Source organism: Montipora capricornis, chromosome 2 (assembly GCF_036669925.1).
Source record: "Montipora capricornis isolate CH-2021 chromosome 2, ASM3666992v2, whole genome shotgun sequence".
In the NCBI taxonomy this organism is placed as follows: domain Eukaryota; kingdom Metazoa; phylum Cnidaria; class Anthozoa; order Scleractinia; family Acroporidae; genus Montipora; species Montipora capricornis.
Genome location: NC_090884.1, coordinates 45242012 through 45257643, shown reverse-complemented (window position 1 = coordinate 45257643; position 15632 = coordinate 45242012). Strand labels below are relative to the sequence as shown.

Sequence of the window (15632 nt, the reverse complement as noted above, 5' to 3'; positions counted from 1 at the left end):
GAAATACAAGTTTACGTTTTTTGTGGCCGAGAACTGGGCCCCATACTGTACAACTTTCCTAAGTTCTTCAACACAAAAAAAAAAACTATTAAATGTATAATTGTTATTGTTATTGTTGTTTGACTCAATGGACTCTGTAGGAAGAGAAAACAAAGGCAGTGCAAGGAAGAAAGAACAAAAAGGGAGGAAAGAAAGATATGCCCAATGAGGTCAGTCACTTTGCAGAATTTCCCAATAAGAAACATTGTAGTGAAAGAAATGTACACTGTATATATTTGAAGTGCGGGCTATAGACGAAAGATAATAAATCATTTATCAGGTCCCGATAAGTGCAAGGGTCATTTCTCTCTCTTCTGTCTATAGCCCACACCTCAACTATGTGGTTACATTTCCTTCATTGAGTCCTTTCACAGGAGCACATGAGCCTTGTAACAAATTGACCTGCTCCCAACTGTGTGTCACATTTATTGTGAAGTAATATTATGTTGAACAAAATCTTCTGTAACATGCGTGCCCCACGTAATTTTGATCTTTGCTAACTGGTAACAAAAAATGAATGTTTATAACCACATCATAACATGTAGCTGGGGTGAAACGAATAGCATTTTGTCTTTTGTTGCCAAACAGTTTGTGAAACTTGCCTTATCTTACCCTTCCTTGGTGTAAGCAGGGAAGCAAGACCCAAGAGATTTGGGTGCTTTTATCGAAGTTGTGAGAGAGTAAAGTAAAGTAACCATATTTAACGTCGATAACTCGTAACAGTAATTCAACTGATAAACCTGAGGTCGACGATGCACTCATTTTACTCCCCCCTCTCCATCAATGCTCCCTTTTACGGGTATTTAAAGCTATTTAAGCTACACAGAATGGAAAGAAGTCGAAACAAGGATGTTGAGATCCGGGGATCAAACTCAGGATCTCTTGCACGAAGGCCACGCATTAACAGACTGTGCCATCCATGCTCCTTAAGGTTGTGTTTGTCGGAAGCAGTATTTATTATTATTATATGGCTTGTGTTTGTAGCCGATATAACGCGCGCTCTGATTGGCTAATTGTGACTGAATTAAAGGGCATTATTCTCCCGTAATGCCCACGGGCCAATTACGGGCTTGCGAAAACAAAGCAAAAGGTAATTAAAAAGCCATATAATAAACTACTTACTAACCGAGCTAGCTCGAGCCGTACTGGGGAATATTGGCCCTCGGTCATTTTTGTACGGACCTCACTGCGCTCGGTCCGTACTGCCACGACCTCGGGCCAATATTCCCCAGTACGGCCCTCGCACTCAGTTAGTAAGAAGTTAATACACAGGGGCCATTTAATATTAGCAAAGGTTATCATGATCATCAGTTCTTTTCTTGCTGCACTGCATTAAATACAACTTCATAATAACCAAGAGACAAAAAGGAAACAACTTGCAAAATTAAGGAAACTTTAAGGCCCCACATTCGCCCAAAAGTCATTTCGCACAGTGACTGAATTTCGTGTAACACGAAATTATCCAAATAGCTGACTTGTTGTTTCCTGCATTATTTGCCTGATTGCACTCAGCCAATCAGATCACGCATTTGGACAAGCCGTCATTTGGAAACAAAAACAAATGACCACAAGGACATTTGGGTGAATGTGGCCCTTTAAACAAAACCATTAGAGTTGTACCAATTTTTTTTTTACCTGCCAACGCAGCACTGCTTCCTTTAGAAACCAAACCAGTCAGATTCTCTATACATTTTATGGGTTGTAACATTTTTCTTTCTGTCTAGGATGATCTTGAACCTGTGGAACTTATCAAGAAACCCAAAGAGTATGTTGTCAAGTTCTCCTTTCCTTTGCCACCGCCACTCAATCCACCTATCTTGGGTTTAAAATGTAAGTGCTTTACGCTATTAGAATGAACATAAACATAAACATAGAAGCATGCACTTGAGAACATACCAGTGAATGTTTTTCAGTATATGGCTGTGTTTGAAAAGCAGGAGGTGAAAAATAAGGAATCAGTGCGCTCAAGTGGGTATCAGTGCACTCGAGTGGGTGGCCAAGACAACAAAGTGGGTGATGATTTTTGCCCACGGTTGTTTTCTTTTGACAACCTTGCATATGAATGAGAAGAACGTGCTCATTGTTGTTTACTTAGTACATTCTTATGCTTGTGTCAGCTTACGTGAATACCCGGTAACAAAGGTTCTACTAGCAAGTCTAAATGGTGACACAGGGATCGGCATTGATCCTCCTTCCAACATTCAGTTGTGTTGTGTGTTGTTGTGTTCTTGGGCAAGACACTTTACTCACACGGTGCCTCTCTCCACCCAGGTGTATAAATGGGTACCAGCGAATTTAATGCTGGGGGTAACCCTGCAATGGACTAGCATCCCATCCAGGGGGGAGTGGAAATATTCCTAGTCGCTTCATGCTACGGAAACCGGAGATAAGCGCTGGCCTGATGGGCCTCCTTGGCTCGAACGCAGACTTTACCTTTTTTTACCAACATTCAGTGTGGAGAGGTAATGCTATTGATCACTGTACCAGCAAACTGTACTGCTGACTAGTTGGCTTGGTTGCACCTTTGACGGGTTGGTGCAGCTGGATGAGACCACTGGACCACTGTTTGGGAGTTGACAGGTTTGAACCCAGGCTGGACCAAGACTCGGGCTCTTAAAATAACTGAGGAAAAGTGCTGCCTTAAGTTTGTAATTTTATCTTTATACAACTAGATTTTCAAGTCTTCTCAGGTAAGGACTTTCAACTGTCAGCCCCTTCTTTCTGCCCTTTGCTAAAAATCAAAATAGTGTGTTATGTTAAAGAATTCATGCATTGTTTGGCACTACGTTTATGGCCTTGCCTGCCTGGCCTTGTTCCGAAGAGGGGCAACTTTCTTTTCCTTAAGCAATTTTAAAACTGTGTGACGAGCATTCTGGCGAAAGTGTGCCAACCAGTATCGTAAATTGGTTATGAAGAACCCTGAGTGTGTTGACAAATAAACGTATGGTAGTTCACTTCACTCCATCTCAAATAATTTTCTATAGATCATGCGTGCTGTATGTCCTTATGGGTATTAAGCTTGCATTATTCCTTATGCCAGATAAAATATTCTGTAAAGTGACCCTACGCTGCAGTTAATTTGAAATAAAAGTGAGATTTGAAGCAGGGTTTTCTTTAAGGTTTTAAGTAGCCGGGGTTTTTTGCAAAGTAGACGGTTGTGGGTCCGGAGGACCCATACGATGGGCTTTTGCCCATCTCTTCTAGGGGGGTCCGGGGGCATGCTCCCCGGAAAATTTTTGAAAACTGAATGCCAGGAAATGCATTTCCCGGCATTTTGGGCCATGAAACTCAGACATTAGAGGGATGAATCAAGCTGCAATTATACTATGAAAACCATGTTACTTAAAGAAAGACGAAGCGACATTTCAATAATACAACCCTATAAACAAAAAGTTGAGTGATATTTTTTGTATCTTTTTGGTGGTTTTGCTGGAGCTAACGAGCATGGCAAATATTGCCACTTGACAACTTGTAAACATGGCACATACTTGAAGGACTAGACCAGCAAAGGCTTCTGATTGGTTGTTGAATAAAGAAGCTGATTGGAGGATACTAATTGGGCAATGGCGTAAAGAATGTTTCGATCCTGTTTAGGTGTGAAGATGGCACACATTCGTTCCATTGTGTAATTAGCGGGAAAATATGCTTGCGGAACTTGGTTGTAGTAATTTCGAAAATTGAAAATCACTCGAGCGGTTTAAGAGTGATGCAGTTGTTTCCGAAGAGATTAGGAGTTCCATAAAGCAGTGAGAGTTGATCAAGAGTGACGTGGGATAAAGATCCGTTGTCATGTTGAAGCGTAGAGATGCCCTCGAGAGGACGAGCACTTACGCGGGCAAGTAGGATTTAACTCCGAGGAGCGTTACGTTCAAGTGTTTAAATAAAGTCTACGAGACCTCAGCTTCTACGTTCGCTATAAATGATCAACTGAAAGGTTCGAAGTGAAAACGAAGGAGCGGTTAGTGAATGATCAGGGGCTAGTTTTGTTCCTCAGTTGAGTTGTGGTAAGAGATGCGTGAATGCAGGCTGAGGGTGTTGCTAGCAGAACATCATATGTAAATTTCCTTCTGGTTTGAGAACAAACCTTTTGAAAGTGCTTCTTTGTTTTCAAGTTTTTTTATGATTGCGGCGTGATTAAAGGAAGTTTTGCGCGGACTAAAACGTCCTTGAGTGATTTTTCCTTCCTGTAAGATACAATCGGGGGCTGTTTTAAGATATCGAAATCCAATATGGCGGACAACAAATCATATTGTTCCTACTTTCCCGCCACAGCAGCAAGATTTTTTCAAAACGAAAGTCTCAAGCATAACGTTTTTAAACTGCCCTTGAGTCAGAAGTCTTTTATGTGTTTTCAGAAAAGATAGGCACTGCAAATTTTTATTTGCATTGAGCCCAAGTAGTTTAGACCTCATAAACATCATCTCCTCTACATGTCTTGACTCTTCAAACAATGAAAGTAGCCGGCGAAACCTTACAGAGAAGCCGGCTGTTATATACAACCCTGTTTGAAGCTCTAGAAAATTAGTTTACCAGCAGAAAAGAAAACGTGACTATTATTTGAATTGAAACAATTTTGAATTCCAAAGAGAGTATTTTTCTCCTCTGGTAAGTTTTTTCCCTCTGAAATGCCATATCTAAACACAGTAAAAAAAAATGTAAAATCAAGATCCCTGTTCTCGAACTATTTTCATCACTTTTATCATTTCATTCCATCTTGGTATGCAGTGCTTGTGCCCATGCTATTATATTATTCTTTTTGTTTCTTTGCAGCTGTAACATTTGGTTACCCCAACCAACCTAAGTTGTTCATTAATCTGGATTTTGGAATTGACATGAAATCTCGAAGTAAGAGAAAATTCTTTTCTTGTGTCATTCGCTTCATTTTCTCACCAGCCATTTCTATTGTGTTCTCTGAAGGCGACAAGTATATTTTTAACTGTTAAGAGGAACAGTCATTTGAGAAGAAAGTTGTCAAATAAATGAAATCACAAAAAAGAGGCTTTGACAGGGGCCGCAGAGTACGTTTGAAAGTGAAGGGGAGGGGGGGGAGGGGGCGAGGATTAGGAGAAAACAACACGGTAGGACAGCCCCTCCCTCTCCGCAGCTCTTGATTGTTCTTTCGAAGTTAGGTATTTATTTTCAAATCTGTAAGTATTTTACTTTTTTAATCAATCTATTATCAGAAAGTGTTCAATCAATAATGTGAGCACACACAAAGTTTGACACAAACTGTTCGTTTATTGTTTTGTTTTGTTTTGTTTGAATTGCAGTTGCTGTTGTGGGTAATAATGGAGTTGGCAAAAGTACTTTTTTGAAGCTTTTAATAGGTCAACTTGAACCGGTAGGTTTTGTGATTTGCCAGGTCATAGTTTAGTTGTTAAGTCTTACCTGTTACACAGGAATCTCGTGCTTCATTGGTTGAAATGATATCATCACCGAAAAATTCATCTCTTCATTCATATTTAAGATCTGCTTCACTACACCTGCGTGAATGCCTGTTTTGATAATCTCGGTCATAGAAGTATTATTCAGGGCAGATGCCACAAGACATGAATTCATGTAGCTCATTGATGATGATGACAGTAACCATAATACTAGCAATACACCTTATTCCAAAATGGCCGCCAGTTAAGTATTGTTTGATTGCAAATGGGCCCTTTTGGCCTCTTTCAAGGTTAAATATTCTTTTGAATTTTACGTTTGAAAGCAAGGCTTAAAGGGCCAATTTGCAAGGAAACAAAAGAATACTATTGGAATAAGGTGTAAAACATTACTAAAAGTTTAGGGCCTTTTTGCTAAGCACACGTGCTCCATCTATTGGGGAGTTTTTAAATCTAATCAAGTTAAGCCAAATTAAAGCAAAGTAAAGCAATATTTGGTTTTTGCTGAGAGGGGCAACCCGGAAACTCTCAGAACAGAGTAGAGAAAAGGCAAACTCAACCCACGTTTTATGTTGACTCTGGGATTGAACCCCGGGCTTACATTTGCTTTCACTACTTCACCAAACTTACTCCCCCAAAAAATCACATTACACTCGATACGACTCCTGGTAGAAACACTGGGATTTGTTTAAAGAAGATTCCAGAATCATCAGTGGAAAAGAATAGCGCCTGCATATTACGCTTGCCTGGTCTCCTGAATTTGTCGCGTTTAACAATTTGCTATCGAAATTTTCTAGGATTGGGACTCTTTGAAATTCAGTTTTAATTAATGACTTTAGCATTTTCATTCTTATGTTTATTTCAGTTGAAGGGAGAGTCAATACGAAATCACAGACTTGTAAGTTGACTTCGAGACTTGTGTATGTTTCGTCAATTCTCTTTGACAGCTATGGATATAATATATAGCAAATTAACGCTCGTGTTAATTAACGCGGCCTTAATTAACTCAACTTCAAGAGAAATTTGCTTCCCAACATTGGAAATAGACGCGAGAGAGGGGGCAAAATTTCAAAATGTTGGAAATTAACATGTCTGCCGCAACCCCTTCCCCCAGAAAATGCAGTTTAGGTAAAGTAAACGACTTTCTAGTGTAAAAAACTGATTTTAAATAAAGTGCGGGAATAAAATCTATTGTTTGGCTAGAATCTCTGGAGTTTGGCTAGAATCTCTGGAGTTTGGCTAGAATCTCTGGAGTTTGCCACAGATTTGGTTGGTGGGGGGGGGAAGGAATAGAGGATATTACATGGCCGCGTGGAGATAGGAAATTTCTCTTCGAGTCTTACAAAATATTTCACGAGTGAGCGCAGCGGACGAGTGAAGTATTTTTCAACACGACAAGAGAAGTTTCGTATCTCCAAGCGACCATGTAATATTCTATTTATTATATTAACACCAATGAAATACTAAATCATTTCACGAAAGGCGTGACGTCGAAAGGCGCGTTTTTGTATGTAACCATAGCAACAGTGATCTTTTCACGTGTGAAGATAACATGTTTTCGCGCGAAAGCTCACTTGGTATTTCATCGGTGTCTATATAGTAATGGTAATCAAGGTCACGGAAATTAACGCGCTACTTAATTAACAGCGTTGAAATTAACTCAACTTAAACTCGCGGTAAGTTTCGTGAAGCGTTAATTTCCTATAATACAAACCTTGCTGAACCGCAAAACGTTTGACAAGTTGTTGCTTTTATTTTTCAGCGTTTAGGTTCTTATAACCAACACTCTGCTGATCAGGTAATGAACGATAGTTAAGTATTTTCAACAAGCTCATCAATGGGAAGCCTCTATCTCCCATACTTGGCCTAAGAGTCAACCCTTTTCCGATTGGATTTATTTATAGAACACTTCCCCATTGGAGGATTCTGTACGCCCATTGTTATAAAAGCCAATCAAAACAGAGCTATCTCGACGTCAAGGGAAATATGATATTTTGCGCGGGAAAAACCTGTTCCTAAAAATTAATTTACTCGGGAAAGGGTTGAATCAAGGAATTCGTGGAGATGGACGCTCCTCTTTATAAGCTCCAGATGCCTTTTATGTCTGTTTTCTTATTTTAATCAAGTTTTCTTTTGTTTGTAGCTAAATATGGAAGATTCACCAGTGGAGTATCTTCAGGTATAGATAAACGAACTTTGTTAAGGTCTGATGAAGTAGTGTTAATACTTCACAATCTACTGTAGCTTTATCGCCTCGCCCCTTCCGTTTTCTCATAGCATTTGAGGTTTAGAGATAATGAGTAAACATAATGTAAGCGTTTCACGGCGTCCACGTATCCGGATATTTTTAAATCCGCAACTGTTTCTTTGCAAATTCGCCTTCTGTCCACATGTATTCGGGCTCTTCTGCAGGTACCGGAAAGCATTATGTTTTTGGTCACTTGGGACATAGTATGCTTGGGATTTAGTATGCTTTGGAGTTGTTTTGTTTTCTGTCTTTTGTTTCTTTTGTTTTACCTAATTTCTGCTCCGGTACCTGCAGAAGCTGCCCGTATCCGACGAATCCGACATGAGAATCTGCAGCTTTTGAAATCGGCTCTCCAGAGTGGGAATCTTTGAATCTTTCCGCGTAAATGTTCAACATGGCCGCTGAACGAAATGCTATCGCTCCTCTAATTCTTGGACTCATTTCAAGCCTTATAGCATGTATGCAGTTTAACTTTGCTATGTTCACTGTGCACCGTATTTTGTACTCCACTCCGACTTTAAGCAAAAGTTCATCCTCATCATCGGTCCATATGAATGGTCAACCTTGCTATTCACATTGTTCTTCGGTTTCTGTCCCGATTGTTGACATATTTGTCCTAAAGATGTTCACGAAGCAGTGCACGAGGTGAAAAAAGCGAATCTGCCGCCAACTCGCACGCCTGGTGGCGCATGCTGTGTTGACAATAGTCGCAGAGGAGTCCTGGATACTAGAACGAATCCGGTTACGTGTGGACGGGCAAATTCGATTTGAATACGTTACGTTGTTGACCAGAATCTTTTTGGTAATCCGCTGCGAAAAAGTTGTGGATTCAAAAATATCTGGATACGTGTGGACGGGGCCAAAGTGACCGGGTACTCAGCAGTTAAACACTAAACACGCACTCTTGGATGAATAGTCCATTTTACAGTTGTGTGCTTAGTTACCTGGCCTATGAATGAAAGTGAGGCTGGAGTTGACCTTGTTTTGATAGAAACCTCACTTTTTTTCTTATGTAAATTCTTACTAATTAGCATGACAACAACATCATTAACGTAAGAAAAGGAGGGAGGTCTGTATCATAACAAGTTCAACACCAAACTCATTGTCATTTAAAGGCCAGGTAACTAAGCACACAACTGTTAAGAGGTGTATTCGCTGGATTGTTTTATGGTCAACATATTAGCCCCACCTTGTTCGAGAGAGACTGGGGTTGTCAAAGTCATTGAAAGCTAACCGTTTTAAAATGAGTGCTTAGACTGAAATACTGTTTTTCAGCGCTATTTGAAATAAGTGCTTGGACTTAAAGACGGTTTATCGGCGCACTAGGCCATTTTCGAAATATCAAATATTCAGCTTGATAATGAGGCAGTGAGGACAAAACTATAAAAACACGTTGGAATGGATGTGAAAAATATTTACATATCATCCACTTTCCTTTGTCTCTGTCCTTACTGCCTCACTATCAAGCTGAATTTTAATATATCGAAAAAGGCCTATTTGTACGCAGTCTGCAGTTTGCAAATGTCGCACACCGGTCTTTTGGTAAGTTTTCGTAATGTCCAGCTTGTGTTCCGAAAAGCTAATCTTAAGTTTAATTAGCCTAAAACTTTATTTGATCTCAAAACCCAACCTTTGTCGGTTAAGGCTGGTTTACACGTTCGACGCTAGCATAAGCACAAGCAGCAGACGCAGTAGCGTTTTGGTAATTGGTACCTTTCATTAGAAAAAAAGACACTAATTAACAACAAGCTAATGCGCCTGCGTATGTTGCTTATGCTTATGCTTGCGTCCTACGTGTAAACCAGCCTTTAGTATTCAATACATGGTGGGGTCATACCCCGAAAATCTCTCTCGAACAAGGAGGTCCCGGTGGATAGAATAGGCTAATGTTGACCACTTTTTATCGTGCGTCTTCGTGTTTGAAGTGCCACTGTGACCAAAAAATCAATTCTTATTTTTCTTTGGATTTCAAAACTATGACCAAACAAACACCAAGCGACCAAAGTCTTGAGCCTTGATTTAAAAAAGATACCTGTTTATCTTAACTGGAATTTTCCTATTTAATGGTCCGCCATTACTAACTTTAAGATCGTGCGAGAGCTGGATCGAGGAGATAATGACGTCAAAGGCTCACCGGTTTAAGAGTGCAATGTGTGTGCATGTCGCAAGATTAATATGCAGCACGAGAGTTTTGGGCTTTCAGACTTTTTATCTCGCGTTTTGTATTCACACGCTGAAATTTTAAGCCAGTGAGAAAATGGTGTCACTTTTTTTGGATCCAACCCTCTGAAGTCCAATCGATCAGTTTTGAACGTGATTTATGGCGGACTGTGAAATCCAAAACTTACACTCAAAGTAAACGGCCTTTGGATAGACGTCCAAGCTCAAAATTTTGCCAGTCAGGTGTCAAGCAAACACACTTTCAAAATCTGCAAAGAAAGGAAGAGGAAGTGATTTTTTTTAATCACAGGGGCACTTTAAGTGAAATATTGAAATAGTTACCTTTTTTATTCAAGGCTTTGTCAATTTGCACATGAACTAGATTTTTTTGTTTTTACTGGTTGTCGGTTTCAGAAAAAGTATAACTTGGATTATCAAACAGCAAGAAAACACCTGGGAAGATTTGGCTTAGTGAGCCATGCTCACACCATCAAAACTAGGGATTTGTCAGGTTAGTTGCCGATTCATTTGCTGTTGTCTTGACTTGTAACCACGTGACCTTACAGGTAACGACAACTTTGTTACGTCATCGCCGCAATATTGATGATAAATACAAAGAAGCTATTCTCTATTTTCGAATTCCCCATAATACACTTTGTTTGCCCCCCAAAGTTTGCATAAATCATTGTTTTCAAATGCTCTTGGGAATATGCAGTGTCCCCAAGAGCATTTGAAAACAATAGTTTATGCAAAATTTGGGGGGCAAACAAAGTGTATTATGGGGAATTCGAAAATAGAGAATGGAGTGAGACACATTTTGTTTTTTGTGTCACCGTTTTGGCGATGACGTAACTTGCGTATGGAGGATAAATGGCATTAGGGTCTGGTGTTTTGCTTAAAAGGGAAAGTTTGAGAGCTTCTGCTGGTGAAGTTTTCGTGTCAGAGCACCTTCTTCTCCTGCTTGCTTAAGGTGCACCTAACCCCAAAATATTTTTTCCGCTAAAATGAATCTTTGCAACTGCTCGAAACGCATTGCGGCCATTTTTTAATTTTTCTATCAAATCCTGGCATTTTATAGGCTTCGAAAGTTGCGAAAATCCTGGGTCTATTCCTGATTTGACGTCACAAACTGATTTACATTTAATTAACGCTTTGTAAAAATGCATGCAAAGTAGATTGTGACGTCAAATCAGGAATAGACCCACTCCCCTTCTGACTCGGTCGTGAACAAAAGATGCTTGGATTTTCGCAACTTTCGAAGCCTATAAGATGCCAGGATTTGTTAGAAAAATGAAAAAATGGCCGCAATGCGTTTCGAACAGTTGCAAAGATTCATTTTAGCAAAAAAAATATTTTGGGATTAGGTGCACTTTAATTGAAGTCCGCTTTCATTGTCGTTCTTTGGACAGTGACCTCTATAGAAACTACATTTGTGTTTAAAGGAAACGAGGTTGACCAAACTTGCGTCTTGTGACAATATTCTAAAAATTTAACTGCCTTTCTTGTAAACTTTGGGCCGTTTATTGTAACAAAGTCGAGGCGGTGCTTAACCTAAACCGCGATCCAGGTCATTTTGGCCAAACATAGAGCATAAACACTGTTCATTGTCAAAACCTGTGTCGAGAATGCAAGAGCCAAAGACGGATAGAAACATGAAGGAACTCTTTTTTTGAGATTCCGCAGTTCAGAGTATTTTTGTCAACCTCGGTTTGGAGATTGTGTCTGATACAACGCAACATCAGCCAACTTTTTGACTTTAGTTTGTGCAAACCTCGATTTCAGGTGGACAGAAGTCACGTGTTGCTTTCGCGGATTTGGCACTCAGTAACCCGGATGTCATTGTACTGGTGAGTGTTGGTTAATTCTTTCTTCCGGGCTTCGTGTGGAAAAGTCATTTCGTAATTTATTTAGTTTTGTATATTGGCTGAGAGTGGTTTTCTGTTGAGTATTTTTTTATCACCACGAGCGATCGCAAAAAGGCTCAAAAACCGTAATTAACCAATCACTTCACAGACAAGGCGCGGGAAAATGCTCACGTGCAATGTGCAGTTCGCGATTGGTACAGGAGCAACCATCCCATTCTCAATCAGTCGGATGCCGAAGAAAAACTAATAGCGACTTGCGGCCGGTTACGTGTACTTGCTTTGCCTTACGATTCGCCCATTCGATTGCTTGCGTCTGATTGGCTTAAGTAATTACGTTGTTTTTAGTTTTACGATACTCAACCAGAAGCTCATTCAAGTGATTTTACAACCTCAGCATTTAGTTTGAAGTTTAAATATATCATTCCTTTCGTGTAGGGCTTGTTTTCACGAGCGAGGCAAACGTAGGAACAAGCATCAGACCGAGGCTCATTAACCTGTCGTTAACTAGTACCTTTTGCGTTACTGAATTTGCGCATGTCCTTGGTGATCACCGCATGTCACTCGTGGTCCGTTGAAACGATTAATTGATCGCGGTATTTTCAAGTGGGCTTATCGGAGAGGGAGTGAGAGACTAAGCGCTAATTCTTCTTGCAAGGTCTGGATAACTCGTTTGGACGCACGGATCGAGACACCCTCCGCCATGCTTGTGATATTCGGTCTGCCGGCCGGAGTTACCCAGGGCCCGCGCGAAGAATTAGCGGTTACTCCCCACCTTTCTCTCGTCTCTCATGGGTTGAGAAGTTCGCGAGAGTTGTAAACCTTAAGGCAACCACACACAATACAAATTTCATCCACAGGATTTTTGATATGCAATTGAAACCTCTGTCATTTTTATCACAGGACGAACCTACGAATAACTTGGACATAGAATCTATAGATGCTCTTGCTGACGCCATAAATGAATTTACTGGAGGTAAGAAATACAGCTGAAACTGGTAAACCCGATAAGGGTCCATTTTTTCTGTCGTATGTACTTCGTATGTACTTCGTATGTACTTCGTACTTCGTATGTGCTGTCGTATGTATTTCATTCATACAATTTTGTTTTGGCTCTTTGTCTTCTCAGCCAATGACGAGAGTCGTTGTAAGAGACGCAACCAGACACCAAAAATCGCCATTTTGACTGCACTTTGTTTCGTTTCAGGAGTCTTACTAGTGAGCCACGATGCGCGTCTTATTCTTGAAACATCTTGTCAACTGTGGGTTGTGGAAAGTCAGGCAATAACTGAAGTGGATGGTGATTTCGATGATTATAGGCAAGAAATATTGGAGAAACTTGGTGAAGAAGTTATTGCCAAGTCGCATTAAAATGAAATTAAATCAAGGTGAGATCAGAGAATGCTTCACAGACAGTTTTTTTTTAATTCTGGTTTTTTTTCCATTCCTTCATTGTGTCGTACTGCTAGTTTCGATCGAAACTATCGCAGTATCATGTACTCGTGCATGACCGTGTCAAAACGCTCTTTCCTTCGACATTTTCAAGAATTGGTCGCGCTCAACTCTTATGTACTCTGCCGCTTGTTGGAGAGGACTTTGCAACAAATTTCGAGACCTCCACACTGAACATTAGCTGTTTGTGTGGCTGTGGTGGCCTTGTAGGATGGTGTGCGCACCAAATTTGACTTGTTTGTCGATGAACTCTGATACGGGTCTTGTGGCTTGACAAAAGCATTAAAAAAATTCCATGCCTTGCCGTAATCGTTTGTGCTTGTTCATCAGGAGGCCACGCTTTTCAGCAAATTTGCATTGTGCTTGCTCGATTTTCGCCGATATTTTGGTTTGGCCTGTATTTGGCCTCCTTGAAGTGGTTGCGTGACCCGAGAAGCTTGAAGCACCCCGTGTTTTCTCAGCGTTGTGGAGAATCGACCCCTTTGTGTAGATGTGGGGTTTTTGAGTTTGTGTTTATTCCATTATTTATCCTAATCATGTTGCTATTTCTTTTTTCTTTTAGTGGGAGAAGGCATCAAATGCTCGATAGTATATCACTGTACTCTTGATGTGCGATGTGCATAACCTTAAATGGACCTTGTTGGACTTGATCACCAGGACAACTTCGAATTGTTTTCGCTACCGTTACTTGTGCATTTGCAGTGAAAAATTAGCTGAGCGGCTTCAAGCTGTAATCACCGTGACGAGAGATCTAGTCGACTTCAGAATGAGCATTTCAGCGCACCTCGCAATAACAGACAATGTCCTCCAACCCGTCCAAAAAACAAAATAGTGGCATCCTACAAAACGGTTCCGTCAATGAAAGCAGAGGTCACAAAGAGCTGTATTTTTGCATTGTCATAGTTTAAGTCGATAATGTAAAGAAATGGGTGTGGGATAAGAATGGATACTTCAAAATCAGGTTGACCACAGCGTGGCGTTCACATAGCACAGATAGTTTTTACAGTTACGTTAATGATGTTAACGAATATAGCAGCACAAACCTGTTGCTTTCATAACGGAGTCATATTATTCCCTGACGTAAGCTCCCGCTACCTGGCATTTTTCCACTGGAATACACCTTGGTCGAGATTCCTGGCATCTGTGTTACTGGGCCCTCTTGCGCTTGTTTCCAGGTACATCCGTGTATTTGGCTAGCCGATGCAAGCCCTTCCATGTATGGCCTAGCGTCTTACAGGGAATTTCAAAGGATAGGATTAAAATTTCATCTCGTGCCATATTCTCAGTCAACCAAAGGCGTAAGCTGAACCAACTACGTGACTTCTCGCTCACGTTTTCCCGCGCTTTGTGGCGGCTGCATTAATTTACTTTCATTATGATTGGCTCATTTGAATGCCGACACATGCTGTGATTGGCCAAAGCAATATTTCTTTGGTTGTCTTATTTCTTCACGAATGTTTTTAAAATTTTACTCCATACCAGTCTAAGTGGCAGGACCACAACATCCGCATTTGAAGTATCTATTTTCGCCACAGCCACTGTAATTAAAATTCTATTGAGAAATCGATTACTGCGTTTTGGAATCAGAATGAGTAAATTAAAAATTGATGTTAATTAACTGCCTTGTTGTTGTTTGGTCGATTCCACTGCACGCTGTTCGCTTTCCACCGGCGTGACCAAGTACTTGACGAGGAAATCACAATCCCTTGGCATCAGACGAGGTCTTCTATGCCATATAGCGTCTCAATTGCGAATAAACACTTACTAGTTAGTCAGACAGCTAACTACACCTTATAAATTAATGGGGTGCTATGACTTCGAGGCTCATAGCTAGGCCTTTTTCCTTTCGTTTTCCAATTCTCGAGAGAGATATCAACTCAAAGCTTTAGAAGGTATGGGCAACATTGCGCTAGTGTCTGGGAGAGCTGGAGAGACTGATTTGGGCAAGGAGTATCGCGCTGTGTGGCGAGCGATCGCCTGCTGTGTTCAATACTTGAAAACTCTTCCCATGAGAAGATAATTTCGTTCGCTTTTCATGGACTGTGAAGTTGGCAATGAATTTAAATTTCGTTAGAGGTCTGGCACGAAAAAAGGAGTTAAATAGTTCTCATTGTTTTTTTGTATTGCCTAGTACCAACTTAACAACGCCCAGCGAGAGTTCCCTAAAAACAGTAAACGATCGAGTCCATAATTAAATTAACGAATTCCATTTCCTTGAAGTAGCTTTTGTAGTCAAAACCCTACTTATCCAGAAATTTTTGCAAGGAATCAAAAAGAACAGCACTTCAAGAAACCTCTTATTTGAATTATGCGTTAAAGAGGCTCTTGTTATTAGTTGGAAATTGCCTTATTGTGCAGAAGAGCCTGAACAAGGCTGCACAAGAGACGACTCAATTAAGCATTGATTCTAAAATGGCAGGACACTTCTGTTTAAACGCTAATTATCGCCCGCGAAGAGTCTTTTGGGGAACGGCGAGGCTAAACAAATAA

General features: G+C 40.5%; 1 protein-coding gene across 1 annotated transcript in view; it reads left to right on the top strand.

Moving 5' to 3' along the window:
* The window catches only part of LOC138023646 (ATP-binding cassette sub-family F member 1-like), a 40065-nt gene extending 25305 nt beyond the window's left edge, over nucleotides 1-14760 (top strand). The window contains exons 15-26 of the mRNA XM_068870692.1: nucleotides 141-209; nucleotides 1764-1869; nucleotides 4810-4884; nucleotides 5310-5380; nucleotides 6286-6318; nucleotides 7183-7218; nucleotides 7564-7599; nucleotides 10243-10339; nucleotides 11611-11675; nucleotides 12594-12666; nucleotides 12898-13078; nucleotides 13705-14760. Coding sequence (XP_068726793.1) covers nucleotides 141-209; nucleotides 1764-1869; nucleotides 4810-4884; nucleotides 5310-5380; nucleotides 6286-6318; nucleotides 7183-7218; nucleotides 7564-7599; nucleotides 10243-10339; nucleotides 11611-11675; nucleotides 12594-12666; nucleotides 12898-13061 — 825 coding nt within the window. The 3' untranslated portion in view covers nucleotides 13062-13078; nucleotides 13705-14760. The remainder of the gene's footprint in view (nucleotides 1-140; nucleotides 210-1763; nucleotides 1870-4809; nucleotides 4885-5309; nucleotides 5381-6285; nucleotides 6319-7182; nucleotides 7219-7563; nucleotides 7600-10242; nucleotides 10340-11610; nucleotides 11676-12593; nucleotides 12667-12897; nucleotides 13079-13704) is intronic.
* Nucleotides 14761-15632: the final 872 nt, after the last annotated feature.